At 38.5% G+C, this 23,284-nt stretch overlaps 1 protein-coding gene across 1 annotated transcript; it reads right to left on the bottom strand.

The window, feature by feature from the left end:
• Nucleotides 1–12,910: 12,910 nt before the first annotated feature.
• Nucleotides 12,911–16,647, bottom strand: ATXN7L3B (ataxin 7 like 3B). The gene is given in 1 exon segment (NM_001078161.2): nt 12,911–16,647. A coding segment is annotated over 1 exon segment (294 nt). The 5' UTR covers nt 16,260–16,647; the 3' UTR covers nt 12,911–15,965.
• Between the last annotated feature and the right edge of the window lie 6,637 nt (nt 16,648–23,284).

The raw sequence follows: 23,284 nt of genomic DNA, 5'->3' as shown, positions 1-23,284 counted from the left end.
ATCTCTCCTGCTGAAGGTATTAGTGAACATCAGATACGTAGCTGCAAAATTCATGTACATTGGCTGGCCTGAGCCAAATGGCAAGAATAAGGCATGCTGCAGTCCTGTCATGCTTGTGTCCTTAATTAATTCTGACCTCACTGTGAGGGTGAAAGGGTTGAAGTCATTATCCCTCTTTCAGAAGTGAGAAAACCTGAGTTTGAGAGAAGTCGTGCCAAAGGTCACAAGACTCCTCGTGACAGCATGGGGACTGCCACCCATTCCATCTTTCTACTCTGGAGTTTTCACTCAAACTCAAAATCATACTTGGAAATAATCTAGTAAATTGATTTGATCTCTCTGTGTGATCGTACTTGAACTCTTTTTTCTTTTTTTTAGATTAGTCTGCTTTCATTAAATGACACTCAGAAGCCGTTTTGCTGATTCTTAAGCTGAACTGTGGTGATTTGTTCTCAAGTCTAAGAAATAGTGTTTCCAATGTGTGAATGCTTTTGAAAAGTAATTGCTTAAAAAATCCTATCCAAAACTGACATTTATAGGCGCATGAAATTATCTGTTGCTCTAAAGAGACCTGAGATTTGACCACTACTGTTTGCTCACTGAAAGGAGTTAATCAGGATTTAAAATTTCATTCAGTTTCCATAATGGCAAGAAAAGGAAACACTGGGGTTGATAAAATCTTAGAATTAGACTAATTTTAGCAAGCAGAATGGTAAAATTAAACAGTAGGATACGTGAAGAAGGGAGATCAATGAAGAAATATTTGAAAGCCAGAGTTTTGTTTTGTTTTGTTTTCTGTTCCAGTGGTAAAATTTAATTGTAGCTCTCTAAGATTTGTTAAACGCTTTTGTTGTGGTGGTGTATGATTTGTTATAAACTTTTCTTTTGTTGCATTAAGCTACCAAGTCAAAAATTTGTGTTTCTATGTAGAATTAAAACATACAATTTGTGACTAAATCATTATATAATAGTCTACCACTGCAATCTAGCATTTTTAGCTTTTACAAAAGTTGTGATGATCTCATTAATGCTGTCCCCAAAAAAGAAACTAAATTAATCAAACTTTAATTGCCAAGGTACTTCTTAGAAAATGAAAGCTATGAGATGAATAGTAATCTATCACATTTGCATTTTGTAACCAAACAGAAAATCTCCACGTTTTACTGTTTAAACTCACAATGTATTAAGCTATACTTTTTAAAAATAATTTTAAAATGTCATGATTTTTAAGGGAGAGAGAATTTGCTTAAAAGTGTGAAATCTTACATTTGTACAAAAGAAAGTAGATTGGAAACAAAACACCTAATTCTTGAGTTCTGCCGAATAAAAGCCAGGAATACACAAATATCTAAAAAGAAGATTTTATAATTGAAATATAAACAATTCTCACATCAAGCAGGTAAGAACCAGTTTTAACTGTTTGATTTTCTCACATATTTCAAATGACCCCATTAGCTAAACCACAGTACAGTTTAGACAGTATGGCAATTCAGTTCATACCTTTATTTCTCTAGATAATTGAAGATAAAGCAATTTTGTTCCTCCTTGACAAGAACAAAGGAACATTGTTTTATTCTTGGAACTAACACAACAGAATATTGTTCAATTCAATATTTACTTTTTATTCTATCATTTATTCTATCAATATGTATTAAACATCAATTATTTGCCAAATATTGTGCTGGGCAGTGTATAAGACAACAATCGTCAGTTGTCATGAAACTTACATTCCAGTGGAAAAGTCCACAGTTTGTAAGGAGTTAGGCTTAATCTGTTCATCTCCATTAGTAATGGGGGAAGTGGGAGTGATGGTGAGACCTGAGACTGGGGTGAAGGAGTGGTGGGATTGTGGGCAGGGAGTGACGTTTCAAAAGTGCCCAAGAGAGTGCCACAAACAGTGCACTGCCATTATCTGATGCCATTCACATCTCACATATTACTGAGAAATTCTGCCTATGAATGGAAGTGAAAGTCCCCAGTCAAGAACCCTAAATATCGCTTCTGTCAAAACAAAAGCTGCAGGTCTATAACATAACATTGCACTTCTATAAACACATAAATGCTCTGGGGAACTCCACAGTTTGGCTGACAGGGCTTTTTGTGTATTCACACAGAACTTGTGGAGCCTGCTCCCTGAAGATCAGACAGTAGAGTAAGCAGGGGACACCGTCCTCAGAAGCTCCATCCTTGTCCTCAGAACAGCCAGCCTCCAGGGCACTGATGGGGGGAGCGAAAGCACAGTCTGCAAAGAGTGGGCTTCCAGACATTACGGCCCCCTGGTTTAGACACCTTGTATAACCAGTCCCTTAAAGGAGTGAGGCGTCGCTGTGAAAACCATGGGATGTCACTTCCATGACTAAGCTGCTGTGGGCTTTGAGTTCGTAAAAAGAAAGATGACCTTGTATGAGCCTCACCTAACCATGTCAGTCTTTAATAGAGAGTGAAGCAGAAGAGATGTTCTTTTGTTGACTGCAAGCTTTCATGTTGTGAGCGAAGGGGAAGGTGGGCTCTAGAAGCTGAGAGCCCCTTGGGTGGAACACAGTGACAAAAGGCTGACCCTACATCTCTATTTGCATGATACCCAATTACCTCTGAAGTAGCCTGGACTTCCTCTGAGTTCTGACAGTTATCCATAGCTCTAGATATTGAGCCTTACTGCCTTTGTAGAACATTTTATTCAAGAACAAATCTACAGTATTTTATGTCCATCAATAATAGATAATGTTTAAGGCCTCGAACATTATCTTCATCCAAGTACCATGACTAACCATTAACAGAATATAACATGCCATTCTGAATTACACCTGCCTACACTCTGCTTCGGAGAAGGCGATGGCAGCCCACTCCAGTACTCTTGCCTGGAAAATCCAATGGATGGAGGAGCCTGGTAGGCTGCAGTCCATGAGGTCGCTAAGAGTCGGACACAACTGATCGACTTCACTTTCACTTTTCACTTTCATGCATTGGAGAAGGAAATGGCAACCCACTCCAGTGTTCTTGCCTGGAGAATCCCAGGGATGGGGTAGCCTGGTGGGCTGCCATCTCTGGGGTCGCACAGAGTCGGACACGACTGAAGCGACTTAGCATCAGCAGCAGCACACTCTGCTTAATGGCAGAGTGCCTGCCAATACTGTGAGTTGCTAAATGTTACCTGCTACGAAGCGTTGTTTATGAGTGTTACTGCAGAGTAAGTGATTTGGCCCCATATTGCAAACTGCCTGTGGTTTTGCCACTTAGATAGAGGTAAAGTTTGAAGTCTGGACAATTTGCTTTCACTCGTGAGTGCTTCATATGGGACTCCCAGAACATATAATAATGGCTTATTGCGTCATTTTCCCACTCATCTCTGTCCATTCGTAACTCCGACTCACATCAAGCAGGTAAGAACCAGCTACAGATATCTTTAACTGTTTGTTTTTCTCATATATTTCAAACAACCCCATTAGCTAATCCACAGTACAGTTTTGACAGTATGGCAATGAAGTCCATACCTTTATTTCTCACTTCTGATTGGTTACAGACTATTTTCAAACAGCATATTGCATGTAAACAATACTTTCTTTGAAGATTTGGTCTCACAGCCTTCATCACAGTTTGGCCTTTGATCTCTTTTAAAAACATCTCTCAATTCTTCTGTGAGTTATAACTAGAGTAACCGTATATATTATTTTGGTTAATAATTTATCACCCCGAGCTCAACACTTTCAAAAGGACAGAGGGACAATATCAATAACAACTGAATAACAGTTGTAAATCAAGACTCTCCCAGGAAAACCAGGATGAATGATCATTCTTTGGGCCTTGTTAAGGCAGAAAGTCTGATAAATATTTGCATACATCTATAAGATAAAGTAGCTTAATTATTGTTTTCCACCTGAACCTAATGAATGTCCCTAATATACCACTTTCTGGCTCTGTGTTTCCATCTTAGGCCTAGCTCATAGCTTTCCCAATAGTAAAACTTGTAACTGTTATAAACGAGATTGCATTACTTTCATGGAGGTTGGGGATTTTGAACTATACTATGGATTATTCTTTCCCTTGCTAATAATAAACAACTTATAATTAATACTAGATAAACCAATTGGAGTTTTTACTTTTTTATATAATCTCTGTGAGTAGACTATTACCCTAACAGAGATGCTTTTATTAAACTACTGATTTTGTGTGCTGCTGTCAATACTCAAGGAAGGAATTGTTACAGATAATGTTGCTGATAAATTGATGATGAGAAGAACCAAAGTCTTAATATTTTATAAAGAGTCAAATGGGGGCAAATTTCTGACCAAAGCTCTTGAATTAAAAATTTAGCTGGACAAAATTAGAAAAAATATTAATACTCAGAGACTGGGAAATAATATATGAGAAAAGGTAAAAAATACTTCAATTGTTAAGCAACTGAGCAGTTCATTATAGGCATTCATTCTGAAGTAATAAAATAATAAGCTGAATTAATTAACATTTTCCATTTATCTTTTCACACTGCTGTTTTTGTCCACACTGTAGAGCTCTCTTAAATGAACATTAAACTCATTAACAAAAGAAAGGATCCTTTACAACTAATCTAAAGATATGCAAACATCAACATCTATTGGAACATACAGGGCTTCACCAATGGCTCAAGCTGTAAACAATCCTCTACAATGCAAGAGACACAGGGGAAGTGGGTTCAATCCCTGGGTGGGGAAGATCCCTTGGAGGAGTAAATGACAACCCACTCCAATATTCTTGCCTGGAAAATCCCATGGACAGAGGAGCCTGGTGGGCCACAGTCCATGGGGTTGCAAAGAGTTGGACATGACTGAGCATACCACACTATTGGAATATATATTGCATTTAAATGCTCAGGGGCAGAAGGATGATATATTTTTCTTATCATTCCAGAGGCAAAAAAATCTTAGGGCTATAATTTAAGGAATAAATAGTTCTAAAACATAACTCTTTATAAAGGCATTACAATAAGCCTGACATCATGTCTTTAAATACTCACACTTTTAAATCAAATAGTTCATATACACAAGATTTAGAAAGAAAAAAAAATCCAGGGTCCCAAACATTCTAGGATGGGCTATTGGAGATTAAAAAAGAGGATGAATGCAGGCTTATTTTCTGCTTTCTCTCTAGGGCAGTAGTTCTTAACATTTAGAATGCATGGAAAACACTGGGGCATGTGTTGAAAACACAGCTTCTCAGAACTCACTCTGCATAAGATGAAATATGAGATGCCTGTGAGACACACAGTTGGAAATGTCAAATATGTCCTCAGTCAGGTAGACCTGAAGAAGAGATGTGAGCCGGGCTTAGAAATGACATGTTTCTAGGTGATGGGGAGGTCTAGGGCCAAGCTGTAGAACAATTTACAAAGCAGAATTACATGGACTCATGTGAAGGCGCCAATAACCTAACTCTGCCAAACTCTCCGGATTTAGATGGTAAAACTGGTCTTGGGAATACAATGGCTTGGGTAAGTTATTTTCATGCTTTAGCTCACAGAATCAGAGAGTGTCACAGGTGGCATGGAACCAAGAAATCATTTCATTCAAGCTTATTAATTTATCAGCAAAGAAACTTCCCCAGAGAGATGAAGTGACAGAATCAGGGGCTACAGAGTTTGTTGCAGAGTCAAGACATTTCAATGTTTCTTCCAATCTATTACATAACATCTAAACCAACTTTTGAATCACTGTTGACTCCGATACTAAGCAGAAATAACATAAGCACATGTAATTCCAAAAGAAAATTTAGCTGTAAGGAAAGTACCTAAGAGGCCAACACCCGTCTTCCTTCAAACTACAGAAGTGGCTGCTCTGCAAATAAGGTCTTGAACTGTAATAATTCACACAGCAGTAAGAGCAGAAGCAGCTTAGCTAACTTTCTCTGAACTGGGCTTGATTTAAAGTTATAACTCTTGTGTGTGTTCATGGCTATGTGCGTGTGTGTGTGTGTATGTCTGAAAACAGAAAATGCTGGGGGATAAGAACGCAGTTGGAAAACAGAACTTTAGGTGACAAAAACATGTTAGAAGTGGACAGGTCACCTTGTATTCTTCTTGCCAATTTAAGGTTAAACTTGCAGGTAAAATGTGTTATTATATTGACATGAGTTTGTTTTCTTAGAGCTCTGTGGATTCATATCCCTAGTTATGATTTGTCTATGTACTCGATGGAATACAAGTAGGGGGTTTATGCCGATAATAAAGGTCGCCATTTAAATGCATAATCCTTTCTAGGTTTGGATTGGTTTATGACCGTCTTCATTTTCTATTGCTGCTTAACTACTTATCACCAATCTAGCTGCCTAAGACAGTCCTCAGGAATCTCACAGTACTCTAGGTCAGAAATCATGCTTGGATGAGCCATCTACTGAGGGTCTCACAGGCCAAAGTTTAAGCCAGCCTGGGCTCTTATCTGGAGACCCGAGGAAGAATTAATTTCTGAGCTCATTCAGGTTGTTTGCAGAATTCAATTTCTGTGGCTGTGGGTCTGACATACTGTTTCCTTGCTAGCCATCAGCCAGAGGCTACTCAGCTCCAAGGAGCACCCCCCACATTCCTTCTTACTTGCCCCCATCATCGTCAAAGCCAGCCACATCAAATCCTTCTCACACTTCAGATCTCTGTGAAGTCTACTACTACCAGATGGAAAACACTGAGGTTTCTTAAGTTCTCATCTGACTAGGGAGCAGTCAGATGAGGATTTAATCAATTAATTTAGTCAATCAATCAATCAATTGATTGATCAATCTATTAGTCAAATCTAATTAATCAATTAGTCAAATCTAATTAATTTCCAAATCTTAAGGTCAATCAACCTGAGATTTAATTACATCTCCAAAATCCCTTCAGAGCAATATTTAGATTTCTGTTTAACTGAATAACCAGAAGACAAGAGTCTCAAGAGACCATCTTTAGAATTCTGCCTGCCACATGGCACTTCTACCTAGAGCAGAAAATAGCAAAACTGAGAGCATTCTTTGGACTCATGATATTCTGAAAATTTTTTGCAATATCCTTAACGCTAAGTATACTGGCAGTTTCACTTCCTCTGAAACTTCTTTGTCCTTTTTATGACAACCATTTTCCTCATTTGTGTTGGTAATTCCACCTTTGTTAAGTTCCTCTGGCCTCATTCCTTCCATCTCTAGAATGCTGGCAATGTCGACCACTCTCAAGATCAGTGGTCTTCTAATTACATCTGAATTACATCTGAAGTCGCTCAGTCGTGTGCAACTCTTTGCGACCCCATGGACTGTAGCCCACCAGGCTCCTCCGTCCATGGGATTCTCCAGGCAAGAATACTGGAGTGGGTTGCCATTTCCTTCTCCAGGGGATCTTCCTGACCCAGGGATCGAACCCAGGTCTCCCGCATTGCAGGCAGATGCTTTAACCTCTGAGCCACCAGGGCATCTTTCTAACATCAATTACTTCTAATTACAGTGCTAACAAACTACTGGGACTTCCCTGGCAGTCCAGTGGTTAGGAATTTGTGTTTCCATTGCAGGGGGCATGGGTTTGATCCTTGGTCAGGGAACTAAGATCCTGCATACCATGTAGTACAACCAAAAAATAAATAAATAAGAATGAATTAAAAAATTAGAACTCCTTTCTTGTAAAAACAATCATTGTAAAAACAAATGATTAGATGAAGAATATGATAGCAGTTAAGAGAACCTAAAAAAAATTGATGCTACTTTTATAGCATGTTTGTATTTTGTGAGAATGTGTTTATATTTTGTGAGAATGTGAGGGACCCAAATACTATTAGGTAGCCAAGAAGTATATTATCTTGGGCACATTATTATAATCTTCAGGCAGAGGTTTCTCTAACAGGGTAGGGTAACTATGTGAAAGCAAGGGTATAAATATCAATTTCCAAAGGAAATTATGATGATGATGATGATTGCTACTGCTATTGCTAAGTCGCTTCAGTCGTGTCTGACTCTGTGACCCCATAGACGGCAGCCCACCAGGCTTCCCCGACCCTGGGATTCTCCAGGCAAGAACACTGGAGTGGGTTGCCATTTCCTTCTCCAATGCATGAAAGTGGAAAGTGAAAGTGAAGTCGCTCAGTCGTGTCTGACCCTCAGCGACCCCATGGACTGCAGCCTTCCAGGCTCCTCCATCCATGGGATTTTCCAGGCAAGAGTACTGGAGTGGGGTGCCATTGCGTTCTTCGAATGATGATAATGTTGTTATTTTAATTCATTTATTTAACCTCAGGCTATGGCAGAGGCTTTTTAAACTGTTGTTTCTATAATCAGGAAGATCTCTGTTTCTCTTTCACTTTGTTCATTCTTTCACTAAGGATGTAAAGATTATTTCGGGTATCTTGTATTTAAGGGTGGGGGGCGTAATGAATGGTCTCAATTTGTGATGATCAAAGTATAATCTCCTATTCCCACGTGGAAGTTCCTGGTTTCTGTTATGTTCTCCAGTGCAGTCCCATTTTCTGCTTTTGCTTGTGTCTTTGGTTTTGTGTGTGTGTGTGTGTGTGTGTGTGTGTGTGCAACATGTGTGTAATAGGAAGAGAGAGCTGAATATTTCCCATATTTTTTGGGGAGGATAACAAGACAGTTGATAGTATCTTTGTGGCAATTTAATCAGCATCCAGATTCTTTTTGAACCAAGAAGTCTTTCTCCAATATCCAGACTATGATACACATAGAACTGGAAGTCTAGTTCACATTATTAGTATAAATATTATTACAGAGGTACATATTCCTAAACATAATATAGCATTGTTTTGCGTACTATTAAGTTTCAAATAAAAAGTATCAAATTATAAAAACAAATATTTTACTAAATATTTTATTTGTGCAATCCTGTTATTTTCACTTTTGCATTTTACTTTTTTTAAAAAAATGGATATTTATATCACTTTCAATTTTTTCATAGTAGAAAACAATGCTGCAAAAGGTGGAAATATCAGGGCATTGGTTATTCACATCAACTGCAGTAGATATTCCCAAATTGCTTTCCAAAATTTTTTTTATTATTTAACAGTCTGCGATGCACAAGATATATAATTGTTCCATATACCTGTCAGAGTTGATATCATCACACTTTTTTAAACTGAGTGGTATAAATTGGTATTTAATTTGCTATTAGTTTTTATTTCTCTGAAACTAAGTGAACTTTTCACATCTTTTTTTTTTTGTCATTGGATTTCTTATTCTATAAATGAGCTGTTCTTTTATTTTGTCCATTTGTCAATGGTATAATTATTTTGTTAATAATCTTTTACTAGTTCTAAGAACGGTGAAACTCCTACCAGCATGTTATGGTATTTTGTCAGTGTGTGTTTGTTTCCAGTATGATAGTGCATGGATAGCTTTATTGTGGTCCAACATATCCATCTTTTGTTTGGTACTTTCATTTACTTATTTTTCCTTACCTACAATTTTGAACATATCTTTCTGTTTATTTCCCTCCAAAGATTTGATGTTTTACTTTTTCACAATGTCTTAAATCCTCATGGGGATTAATTTTTGTGTCTAGAGTACAGTTTTAATATTTATGGCTAATCTATTCCAGAACAATGTGACAGTTATAATCTACTGACTACAATACCAATTTCATCACACATCAGGATGACATAAACGTGTTTTCCATCTAATTCTGAATTCTCTCCTATTATTTCTGCACTGCAATCTCACTATGTATAACATCCATTTGTCAAACAGTTCTTGTCTATTCTTGTGCCTTGATTTTCATATAAATCTTAAAATTAACTTCAGTTCCATGAAAACATCTGTTTGGATTTTAATCAAGATTACTTCCAACTCATACACCTGGAGTGATGTTACTGACCTTTCTACCCACGAACATCTTTCTTATGATTCTTCATTTATTTGAGTTTTAACATTCCAGATGAAAATTTTTTTTCCATAAAACCTTACACTTCTTGTTATATTAGTACTACATAGGACTGTATATACTTTTGTTGCATTACAAGTGCAACATTGACAATTTTTTATTGTTCTGATTTTGGATCCGTATAAACTAGTAACTTTACTGCATCCTATCTTCACTTCCAGTGGTATGTTCGTAGAGTCTATACAACTATCTATTTAGATATCATCTGAGAATGAGAGTTTTGTTTCTCCCATTCCTACTGTTAAAGAGAAAGCTTCCAGTATTTGACCATTGAGCAAAGCAATTGTAGATTCTGATACATAAATTATCAGTGTATGGAAGCTCTTGAGTCCTTGTTTCTATGTAACCTTTTAAAGAGAAAGCTTCCAGTATTTGACCATTGAGCAAAGCAATTGTAGATTCTGATACATAAATTATCAGTGTATGGAAGCTCTTGAGTCCTTGTTTCTATGTAACCTTTTAAAGAGAAAGCTTCCAGTATTTGACCATTGAGCAAAGCAATTGTAGATTCTGATACATAAATTATCAGTGTATGGAAGCTCTTGAGTCCTTGTTTCTATGTAACCTTTTAAAGAGAAAGCTTCCAGTATTTGACCATTGAGCAAAGCAATTGTAGATTCTGATACATAAATTATCAGTGTATGGAAGCTCTTGAGTCCTTGTTTCTATGTAACCTTTTAAAGAGAAAGCTTCCAGTATTTGACCATTGAGCAAAGCAATTGTAGATTCTGATACATAAATTATCAGTGTATGGAAGCTCTTGAGTCCTTGTTTCTATGTAACTAGTATTTTTAAACCCAATAATTGGCACTGAATTTTGCAAACTATTATTCTGTATTGAAATTTCTCACAGATTTTTCTCTAATGGTGATGATTTTCGGAATTAAAATCTTTCCTGGGATTAACATGACTTGATCAAGTTTGGAGTTGGTTTGCTAACATCTTCCTATTACTGAGTTTATAATGATTTTTGTTTCTTGCTATACTGTCTGTAAAACTCTGTGAGCCTAGTATTTTTATGTGTATTTGGGTAGAAACAGGATTTTTTTTAAGTTCTAGATGTAAATTACTACATTTATTAAAAATAAAAATTCCTTGTGAGTCACTTTTGTTCAATGTATTTTCCACTTTTTCAATGTTTTCATTCATTGTCTTAAAGTTTTCATTAGCATCACATTTTCATTCTAAAGGTAATTTATCTTTTTAAAAAACTAGTCCTTTCAGTTAGTAAATTCTCTTGCTTCAACAAAGTGCACTGGCTTTGCACTAGCATTGTTTTTGTTTTTGTATTTTTGTCTTTAAATTGTGGGCAAGTCACTGCTGCTGAATACATTTTCTCATCTCTGAAGTGACTATTTCCTTTTCAGCTCACATATGTTCAATTAGGCTCAAGTAGCAAGGATCAAAATTTTCAAAATAGAAAAACCAAAACCAAGAAATCTACAGGTTTATCTTTCTGAACCAGTGAATTACCTATAACAAATATTTTCTTTGGAAAATGTGTTAAGAATCAGGAAGCTTGTGCCCTCCACAACCGATTAAAACTTTCCAAGTCTGACATTATCTCTGAGAACCAGCAATTCACTATCCATAATTAAAGACTAATATTAAAATATATTTAAAGAAAGCTCTTCCGGAATCCTTTACTACTTGAGCATATTTCATTTTCTGTCAACATCATTTATGTGGTTCCTGACCTCATGCTGCATGCCACAGTTAAAATGTAGTGTCTAAGGAGTTAAAGGGTATGTACTTTTTTAAGTATAAAGATCATTAGTTAGAAAACATGAACAGAAATAATCTTGTACATCCTGCCATCAAGTAGATTTAGTAGCGATCTTGCAAATACCTCATTTCGGAAAAGTAGGTTAGCATGAAATATATTAATTCAAATCTAAATATACAAAATAGGATCCAAAAATATTTGCAGCAGCTCCAAGAGTGTTAGGTGACTAAATACATGTCACATGTCAGTAAGGTCCCCTGAGATAACTACTTCAACAGGTTCCCTCTGGTCCCATTTCTACGATACTTTTTATTCATGTAAATATTATTTACACTTTTGGGCTGTTTAAAGACCCAGAACATTCAGCAAATAAGTGATTTTGATCGATACTAAGGAGCAACTGTTACAGTTTCCAGGCAAAGTGCTCTAACTTTGGAATATGAACTGGAATAAATTGAAAAAAAAATCTCTGAATTAATCTAAAAAACAAAATTACAGACCTAAACACTTGGAGTAAAATGAAAAGTATTAGAAAAACATTAACTTTTAGAAAGGCTGACTCATTGTTACCATCAATTATTTGCCTCTGAGAGCAAGAATATGTATATATTAAGATACCTCTACTGCTGCTGCTGAAGTCGCTTCAGTCATGTCCGACTCTGTGCGACCCCATAGACGGCAGCCCATCGGGGTGCCATTGCCTTCTCTGAAGATACCTCTGCTGCTGCTGCTGCTGCTAAGTCGCTTCAGTCGTGTCCAACTCTGTGACCCTATAGACCACAGCCTACCAGGCTCCCCTGTCCCTGGGATTCTCCAGGCAAGAACACTGGAGTGGGTTGCTATTTCCTTCTCCAGTGCGTGAAAGTGAAAAAATAAAGTGAAGTTGCTCAGTCGTGTCCAACTCCTAGCAACCCCATGGACTGCAGCCCACCAGGCCCCTCTGTCCATGGGATTTTCCAGGCAAGAGTACTGGAGTGGGGTGCCATTGCCTTCTCTGGAAGATACCTCTAGTACAATTTAAATTGAACTATCCTTCACACTGGACTTATTTAGTGACAGGACTGGATTATATTTTACCACCTTCTTACTTATTATGGTAGATTGTATAGTTTCTCTCTCTCACTGGCTGTTGCAGAAAGCTAAATGTGAACTACCAGATGAAGCAATAAAATTCCTCTTCTGATAAAACTCCTATTCAGGAGAAAGTGACTAAAGGTCAAGGGTCAACAGTGGTTCAATATTTACTTCACCATGTGAAAACACAAGAAACATGTACAATCTTTAAAGATGAAGATAGAGTCCAAATAAAATCATTTTTAAAATCTTGTTTATTGTCATCGTTTACCATGAGGAGATGCAGTTTATTTACACCAGCAGCCATAGGGGCAAGGGGAATACACAGTTAGTTAGCAATCTGTATAGGATGGACTACTTATGCAAAAATAAGACTCTCCAAAACAAAGGACAATGAGTTTCACTATACTTCCCCAATGATCCCAGCATGCGACAATGCCAGGCAATGGCCCCTGGGCATGCGGTGATGGGAACTAATGTATGGAAGAAAAAGTCACAAACCACAGAAATTTGTAAAGAACCCCTCCCCCCCCATACATACACACTCAGATACATAATAGAATTACAGGGTGAGCAATACACTTATGAGGAGATTAGGACAGGAATTCTGCTGTTAAGAGGAAAGATAGGTAAGCAAAGGGAGAGTTCCTAACCACTGTCAACTATATGGTAGGGAGAATTCTCTCCCTCAAAACAAAAATAGTCTATCCCCTCAGGGCACCTGTTAGACCTAGCCCACCTCATACTCAATCAGGGGGCCACTGCCCTAATAATGGGGGGGCAAAAAAAAAAAATAACACAAACCAAGAGGGAGGTAATATGAACCAACCACTACTCAAAACTATTTCCAATTCTTCCTTCTAACCAGGAGAAAAGGCCAGAAAGGAAACAGTAATGTCACAATCTGAGCTCCCTCTCTGAAGTAAGAGTGGACCATGACCTTAAGTTTAGCCTGTTTCCCAGACATTATTATAGGTAGGCCAGAGTCTCGCTTAGACCCTCCTTTCCTTCTGCATCTCCTTAGAAAGAGATGTTTATTAAAAAGTCAAGGGCATGTAACCCCAAATTATTTTAGTTCTTGCCAAGGTCTGACTTTAAAAAACAGTTATTACAATTCTGGAAGCCCAATCTGTAGCTAGGCCCTGACCCTGAGCAGGACAACGCTAAGGGAGAATGCAACAATAAACAGCCTCGAGGCCCCATTACTATGCTTCCCTTACCCCTGTAGAGTGCAACCCAATCAGTCCAAGGAACAGTCCAAACAGTTCCTTCTGGGAGAAGGAAGGATACATGCACAGCAAGGGTTAGAGAAAATGGATCAGGACCTACTCCATTCCTGTGTGTCAGTCCTTTACTGCTGTTCTGCTCAGGTCCTAGAGGCAGTATCCAAGTGGAGGTGGGAAGATAAAACTTCTCAGAAAGTAAGACACAGCAGGAAGCCATACCAGCAAGGCAGTCCTACAGGAGAAATGCTTAGGTATGACACTGCTTATCATATACAAAAAAAAGTTACTTTCTCCTCCCATCCCAACCCCAATAGAGGGAGCCATAACAAAGATTCTGCTCTCTCTCACAAACACAAGAAAACAAAACAAACTTAAAAGAAGTCAAGGAAAGGGAAACTGGGCAGGCTTCAGAAGCAGGAGAATCAAGAGATAAATTAAAACTGGTCAGCATTAATGAAGAGTGGCAGGCAGCACCCTGGGTGATGAGCTGCACCAGATAGGCAGTGGAGCAGGGACTGGAGGATGTGGGGCCGAGCCAGAAAAATGAGGCTGGGCCCCCTACTGGAGCACAGAATGAGGTAAGAAAACATTTCAAATAAAGCAGCACCGTTCCTGCTCACCTTGGGGGCTCCCACCCCTCTACACAGCATAAACTTCAATCAGGGAGTCAAGTGGAGAGTAGTTTTGATACACAGCTCACAGTTCCCATCCTCCCCTACCCCATTCTCTAAAACCAGGGGGTTTCTGGGGGGCCTTTCCTTGAAAGGTCCCATCCTTCAAGCAACAAAAGGACAGCTCTTGTTGTCAGGAAAGTCCAAAGGGGACTGAGGGGAAAGCACTGCCCCATGTGAGAGGCAGGTGGTGACCGTGTAGATATTCACCACAACAAAACCCTGTGACTGCCCAACCCAAGGAACAGGGGTGTTCGATAGGATACTGCACAGTCAGATGAGAGATGACCCAGTATTGCTCCTTGGCTCCCAGCACATTACTGACTACAGTTGGAAAAGGTCCCCTCTGGGCTCAACTTTGAAAGCTCAGCCTCCTGGCTAGCCATGATGCTCTTCCGTAGTTCACTTCTGCCCTGAAAAGTGGGAGGCAGGTAGTGACCTGGCATAATAACCAAGTCAGACCCATAGACTGGCAAGGTAACTAGTGACTCAAGAGTAGGAAAATGCCCCACTGAACTGCTGTCCACAGCGTAATACATCCAGTTAAGAATCCTGCAGTTTGAAAGATCGTGCATAGTTGCAGATGGCCCTGCTACCTCCCCAAGGGGTCATTACTCAATCCTCAGCCTGCTTGGATAACCAAGTTGTCCATCTGCTAAGCCTATGCCACCACATGCGGTGCAAGAAAGCAGGCCCTGTTCAGCAAGATGCTAGCCCAAGTCCCCAAGTCCGTTGACGTCATTTTTAAATGCTGGACCTTTGGGAAACTGGTGACTTTAAGCTTTTCTTCTCCTTGCAGTCAAGACCACAGAGCTTCTCCTACAGATTTGGTCAGGAATTCTTTTTCATAGTTTTCCTAGACTGGAATGCCTAGTATCCAGCTCTCATCACTGACTTGCATCTGTCTTGAAGAAACCCAAGGCTGAGAGATCAGAGGTGTTGTCCCACTGCGGCCCAACGATAAAGGCCTGTCCATCAGTTATGTCCAAACTGTCAGTTACCCAGAAAGCCCTTGACACCAGGCAGACAGAAAGGCTGAGGAACCAAAGAACTTTATATGCTGGGTGCACAGCTGCTCACCTGAGCACCGGGGACAGTACAGGGTTCTTGTGGACTAGAAATCAACCGCGGCACGGCGAGCTGGATCCATAGTACAGCTCCTCCCGATTAGGATTTCAAAGCTGACCCAACGGAATACACTTATACAAGGATCTGAATTCCTAAATTCTCCACGTCGGGTTTTTAAAGGGTAGGATCTTCAATGGGAATTGGAACTTTTGTCTGATTTTTTTTTTTTTTTTTTTTGCTTTTTTCTACTTCGCTACCTAACTTCTCAAAACCACAGGACTGGTCTATGTTATTGTCCTGGTCACCCTCGGACTCTCACGTGGCGGCTACTGGAACTCTGGAGGTGAGCGTTGCAGCTGCTGATCAGGCCCATTCCCAGATTCTCCAGGAAGGGAGCAAAGCGGGAGGCGACACGCTCCTTTATCTTCAACTGGCTGAATGCCAAAATCCTTCACGTTACCAGTCTCTGCGAATTCCAGGTAGAAGTAGCCACACTTGACTGCCCGGTGCACCTCAAAGCAGAAGCCCAAACAAGAATCCTCTATCAGGTCTACGTATATCTCCTGAGCGATGGCCTCCAGCTTGTTAGTATCCAGGTTAGCCAAGGAAATTTCCTCCATTTTAATCTGTAAACGGCCGTGGAGAGAGCGCTCGGATTACTCACAGCTGCACCGGCGGCAACACGTCGGGCTCGGAGGGCCGCGCCTAGGCCTCTAGGCCTGTCAGGGCCGCGTCTTCAGCGGCGAGTGCGGAAGCCTCCGCCGCGGCAACGGCAGGAGAGCAGCAGTCAGCGGCGACTGCTCTGGAATCCCAGGTCCTTCCGTTTTTTCCGGCGTCTCCCCGGGGCTGGGACGTGCAGCTCGGGCTGGCCGGGACTCACCGCCGACACACGGTGTGGGTGCCGCTCTCCGCCGCCGCGGTCTCTTCCGCTCGCTGCTCCCGGCTTAGCCCCGCCTCCCCACTTCCGCTCCTCAGCTCGCCTGCGCACGGGCGGCGCGCAGACGCGCGGGGCTCATCCCTGCGCGCAGCTGCCTGGCAAGTGGCGTTCAGGAAGATGGGTGGGAAGAAACTAAGATATGTTAGACTTTCATTATCTGTAGTGGTAAAACGGTGCTAAGGATGCTATTTTATGTTATTTTGTTTACAAATTTAAGTATTCGCTATGGAATTCAGCACCTATGCTTGATCAATTCCGTCTTAAAAAAGACAGACGACAACTATGTGCATGTTCGTGGTATGAGCTGAAGTACAGTTTTAGCATTTGTTCTCCGGATGTTTGAAAATTGACGTGTAATTGACTTATAATCATTTATACCACTGCCCCGCAGTTGTCATTTAAATCCACTAGATGGTGCAAGGAAACAAATTACAGTATAATTTTTATCTTTGAGTCTTTTTTTTGAATGAAAAACTAGGCACTAAAGACATAATTCGTATGTATTGATCACATGAACCTAAGGCATTTATCTCATTTATGAGACCATTAAGCCAGTGACTGTAAGTAGATCATCATATATATCTCTAAAATAATTCAAAGAGAAAATTAGGAATATTCTCTGTTGAAGAGAGACGAAACCTGATCTACCTTAAATACTGGGATGGAGGTAAAGGAAGCCTTTCCTAAAATTCTGCAGCATGAAATAATGGGATCTTGAACCAGTATGAAAAGTGAAAGTATTCGTGGCTCAGTCCTGTCAGACTCTTGCCAACGTCATGGACTGTAGCCTACCAGTCTCCTCTGTCCATGGGATTCTCCAGTTAAGAATACTGAAGTGGGTTGCCATGCCCTTTTCCAAGGGATCTTTCCAACCCAAGGATCAAACCCTGAACTCCTGCATTGCAGGCACATTCTTTACCATATGAGCCACCAGAGAAGCCCTGCCTATCTGGGCTTAAATCTTAGATCCAACATTTAACAGTTCTGTTTCCTCATCGGAATAAAGCTAGTTCCTATTTAATGGTTAAAATTAAATGATAGTTTAAAAAAAACATTGTGACAGCTTCTTACATGTAAGCAAGTATTCAATCAGTGTCAGCTGTTTTAATCATATTAGTTATGAATTTGAATATAAGAAAAATTTCCTGTATCTTGTTAGTCTTTTGTACCCCCCAACTCATCACTGTGAAATAGAGTGGCATCTTTTACCTTTATACTTTATCAAAATACAGTTTTAGCCAAAGAAACAAAAACTTTAAAATTATCTATCTGTATCTGTCTGATTCTATAATTCCCTTTCCAGAATAAAGGAAAATATAGATATGTATCTTTCCAGAAAGGTACAAATAAGGATTTTCTAATGTATATAATCATCAGAATACTACTAAATAGTTTTAGAATTCATTCATAGAATCACACTTTATATTTTTATGAGCAGAGGGTTAAGTATTAGTTTAACTTATTAGTTGATGAGTGTTTAGCCAGTACTTGTCCACATCAAATTTTTTTTATTGTGTATTCTATCACCTTAAAAAACACAAATTGACAGATATAGAGGATTTTGAAAGCCTAAGCTATTTAAGACCCATGCATGACAAAATTTTTTTTCTTTATGTAGGATGTAATTTTTTCCATTGTAGCCTTTGTGCAGTGTATACATTTGTCATTCATAAACTGGTACCATGTTTTGATATAACTTGGAATCTGCATATTATGTGCTAAGCCATAAAATATGATTAAGTGCATACATTCTTGAGTCAGATGTCCTCCCTTCTACCAGTTACTATTTTTGTGAACTTGCCTTATCTACTTAACTTCTGTAAATCAGTTTTCTCATTGTAAAATGTCAATAACATTTTCATCATACAAGGTTGTGGTGAGATTTAAACTTGACAATGAATTTAAAAGTCTTCACAAAGTGTCAAACAAATAGTATATAATATTGTTAACCTACCAATTACATGCCTTGTTAGGTAAGAAAATACAGATATAAATACAATAATTTCCACTCACTCCTGTCCCATGCTTTCTTCAAATTTCATTTAAATCAATGATTCTCAGAAAATCTTCATGTGTATATAACCACTCAGAGATCCTTTTAAAATATAGATTATGATTCGTTAGTTCTGAAGTAGTACCTGGGTTTCTGCATTTCTAACATACTTAATGCTGCTGGTTCCTGAACAACACTTGGGTAACAAGGAATAAAAAGAGCTTGATTGTGGACAACTATTCTTCATATTGTTTTATTCCCATATAATTTATCTCACTGAATTATTGTGAGAACCTTTGCATACTTAATTTTGACAGAAGTGACTGTTTTTCTGCCTCTTAAGTCCTCCTTATATTGTAAAAGAACTCAAATTCTCAGTTTATTTAATGAAAAAATAAAGTTTATTCAGAACCTATGTGAGACCATCATAGTAATTAGAATACAAATAATCAGGACTAGGACTAGATTTATATTTCTTGTCAGTATTTTATTATATTTACTCTTAGAAAATGAGTGCTCTTATGACACTGAAAATTTGCACTTATGCTCATTACCACCTTGTCACCTCCTTCTACTTGTATCATTTAAAATTGCCTTGCCTGCCTGCTTGCTAAGTCGCTTCAGTCATATTCAACTCTTTGCGAAGCTATGGACTGTAGTCCATGAGATTCTCAAGGCAAGAATATTGGACTGGGTTGCCATGCCTTTCTTCAGGAGATCTTCCCAAGCTAGGGGTTGAACTCCTGTCCCTCCCTTACATCTCCTGCATTGACAGGTGGGTTCTTTACCACTAGCGCCACCTGGGAAGGCCCTAAAATTCCCTTGCTGCTGCTGCTACTGCTAAGTCGCTTCAGTCGTGTCTGACTCTGTGCGACCCCATAGACAGCAGCCCACCAGGCTCCCCTGTCCCTGGGATTCTCCAGGCCTTACGTCTTGTTAAAAATGTACTCAAATTCTTAATGTTAAATCAGTGACATATTACAAAAAAGAAATTAGAAAGAACTTAGTTCCATTCCAATTAATACGGTTGAAGGCATTTAAGCCTTTGGTATACAAATATTTTTAAAAGCAGAAACTCTCCATTATCTAAATCATTTTTCTCAATACAAAGCAAGTAACAGGGATTTGATTCTTCATAAATGAGTGATCTTCAAAGAATATATACATCATATATGATTAAAATATTTAGTGTACAAATTAAGGGAAGTAAAAATATATTGAAACCTAATTGTCTTTGATTATTCTTTTGCCATTCAATAGTCATAATGTCCTTTATTGCAGATGGGTTCTTTATATATTATCCTATGTTGCTGGTAATTCTCTGCATTGCTACATATTTTAGCTTGGGAACTCGTTGTTTGAATCTACTTGGTTTCCAGCAGTTCATGGGAGATAATGATATGACATCAGACTTAGTTGATGAAGGAAAAGAATTAATCAGATGAGAGAAGAGAAAAAGGCAATGGCAAGAAGAAGGTGAAAATAGAAGAAGAGAATGGAAAGAATGTTATGGACACAGTAGAGAAGATTCCACTGGAAACAGAAACGTTCATATTGACCCAAAAGAATCAAACTTCTCAGAAATGAGTGCCAACCGATCGACATCTGAATATACCAGGGCTAATAACAGGACTGAAAGGGACTGAATAGAACTTCTTCAGGATGCGGAACTTTTGGATTTTAATGCAGAAATGTTTACTGATGACCCTCTTGAATCTGAATCAGGAAGGTATCAGCCTGGTGGACGATACCTCTCAATGTCTCGCAACAGAATATTTGATGATATTTAAAGTCTGTAGGAATTTATGGAATAGCTAACCAAGATCAACAAACAAGTTCAGTCTTTATGAACATGCATCTCTAGAATTAACTACTGAACTCCCAGTGAAAAATGTCAGGATAAGAAAGATACTAAAAATTAATCAGATCTTAGTGATAATGGCTTATTATTCATTGAATATTGTCTTTATTTCTAATAGGATTTGTTGCATACCATTCCTGAAATGTCTTCCTTAGAAATACAGTTACAATGGAAGGATTTAATTCATGATAAAGATAGTATATGTTGAAAACATATAGTTCAGTTTGTTTCAGATTAATGTTTTCAGGAAAACTGTTTTAAAGGTTCAAGGAAGCCATAGTTATAACTGAATAATATTATAGTTTTATTATTGTGATTTACATATTCTTTCTAAAAAATATGTTGATCCTTTATTTCCCAAAAAGATGGAGACCTCAATAACAACCATATTTACAAAACCTATGTCTTAAAACAAGGCTTACTTACCAGACATAACTGAATGTAGAAAGCCCTTTTTCAACACTGTATGCAAATTAGTTATGTTTTTGCATGTATATTTAAGACTATACTTCAACTGATAGTGTTTGTGTCTTCAGCATGTGTACTTTAATCAGATGGTGAATTATTCTTTCAGTCTTTGGTAGTAACTGGAAGTTGTCTTATGCTCTTGGTATTGCTTTGTAAAAGATTTTCATTTCATAGAGGAGTGTTCACCTTTACCATTTAGCATAATGATTTAAGTGTTGATCATTCCCTTCAAGGAGAGTCATATTTTTTAATGGTAAATAGTGGGGTTTTGGTGGCTCAGACAGTAAAGCATCTGCCTACAATGTGAGAGACTCGGGTTCGATCCCTGGGTCGAGAACATCCCCCTGGAGAAGGAAATGGCACCCCACTCCAGTACTCTTGCCTGGAGAATCCCATGGATGGAGGAGCCTCGTGGGCTACAGTCTGTGGGGTTGCAAAGAGTCGGACATGACTGATCGACTTCACTTTAATCATAATATATACCCTTGGAGAATCAGCTCTTGCAAAGAGGAGCATGTTTTAAATTATTTAAAGGTTTCTCTTAGAGACTGAAATTCCATGCTTTTTTGTGTGTGTTCACATAAAACAAAGTAGTGACACAGTAGAGTGCACTCAGGGTTACACCTGGGAGCCAAAAGGCCTGAGTTACTGTCCTTTTTCTGCCTCTAACTTCTCAGATGATGTTTGGTCAGAAGGTGACCAAACATTTCACATTTGTGAAAAATAGACAGCTGGACTTACGTTTTCTGACTGGTCCTTTTAAAACTAAATTTCTGTGAATCAAGTATTCTGAGGCAATAGGTTTCACAAAATTAAGAGTCAAGTCAATTCTTCTTTATTGGTTACAAAGTTCAAGTGTTGGATCCTGGGTGTTTTCTTACCACAGACTAATCTGTTCACTGACCTCGGGCATCTTGAAGCACCCCACCATCTTTGGGTTAGGAGCATTGTTTGTCTTGAGAGCACCCAGTGGGTGCTGTCATTATCTTGCCTAACATCTGGGGTGGAGCCTGCACATGGGCATTTTTAGTTGAAAATATTGTGACTCCTGTCAAATCCATTTTCACCTATAAAATAACTTGACTTGCTTTTCTGTATCTACCTAGGTTTTTAAGGTAATTGAAGAGTAAATCAGAGAGAGAGGTAACATTTGACCATATTGTCTTCTTTTATTAACAGGACCATGCTTTATGTCAGAAATAAACTATATAGTATGATGCCTTTTTGTCTATAATTTTCTGAAAGAAATATATGTGTGTCATAACTCAACTGTAAACATTCACATGTCCTTCGAGGCATGACCAGCTTGAAGTTTCAAATTCATCCTCTGCTGAAATCCATTTTTCAGGATTTGCATTTAAAACCTGATTATCATGCCTTGCATGAGATTCTGAGATGCTGAAATTTGATATTAGATAAGAGTGTCATGCTAAAATTGCAATGTCAAAAATAAATTTATGATTTTAATCTGCCCTACTAAACTGTGATATCAAGGTGACTTAGTGAATTTTGGCATTTATAGCAACTATGGTTTACTATCTACTAGGAAAAAAAACCCAAAAACTGTAATCCTGAGCTAACTCCAGTTAGCAAGCAGTATAGTATGCTAATGTGAAATAACAATTTCAGTATTTAGTATAACAGTCTTTCTTTAAAAAATGATCTTTTGATAGATCAATTGGTCAGCATCAGTTTGAACTATGTGAAAAGGCTCTCTGGAATTATTTCCACGTATTTGCATGTACAGGCAAATGTTAAACATATTTTTCAAGTGTTTATGACACTGCCCTTGATGATTATAAACTATTTCTTAAATAAAAATAATTATTGCTGGCCCCTCCTTTTATGAGAGAGTCTGGCTGGTAGTGCAGAAAAGGCTATTTGTTTACCTTATATGTGAATCTAAGGATGGGCTCAGAAAAATGTAAACTCAAACAATGAAGATAATTTCTGATTAGGCAATACCATTGTGATATGGCAACAATTAACAGAGACTTAAAAAAACACCCTTATTTAATAGAATTTCAAACTTACAGAATGTTGTGAAGCTATTACAAATAATATCTATATAACTACTCTTCATTCGTTTAATTAACGTTTTGCTCCTTTTACTTTCTCTCTCTGCTGCTCTACCTCCCTACCTTACTGCTGCTGCTGTCCCCTCCTCACTGAAGTTTCCTAATCACAAACTACTCTGAGCTATTATTTTTCCTAATCTATTTTGTTGGTAAATTGCAGCCATCATGCCTTGCGTGCATGCGGACTCTTTTTGACCCTACACACTATAACCCACAGGATCCTCTGTTCATGGGGATTCTCCAGGCGAGAATACTGGAGTGGGTTGCCATGCTTTCCTCCAAGGGATCTTCCTGGCCCAGGGATCGAA

The sequence above is a fragment of the Bos taurus genome, chromosome 5 (assembly GCF_002263795.3).
Source record: "Bos taurus isolate L1 Dominette 01449 registration number 42190680 breed Hereford chromosome 5, ARS-UCD2.0, whole genome shotgun sequence".
Classification (NCBI taxonomy): Eukaryota; Metazoa; Chordata; class Mammalia; order Artiodactyla; family Bovidae; genus Bos; species Bos taurus.
The sequence above is the reverse complement of the archived record's forward strand: the minus strand, read 5'-3'. Positions and strand labels throughout refer to the sequence as shown.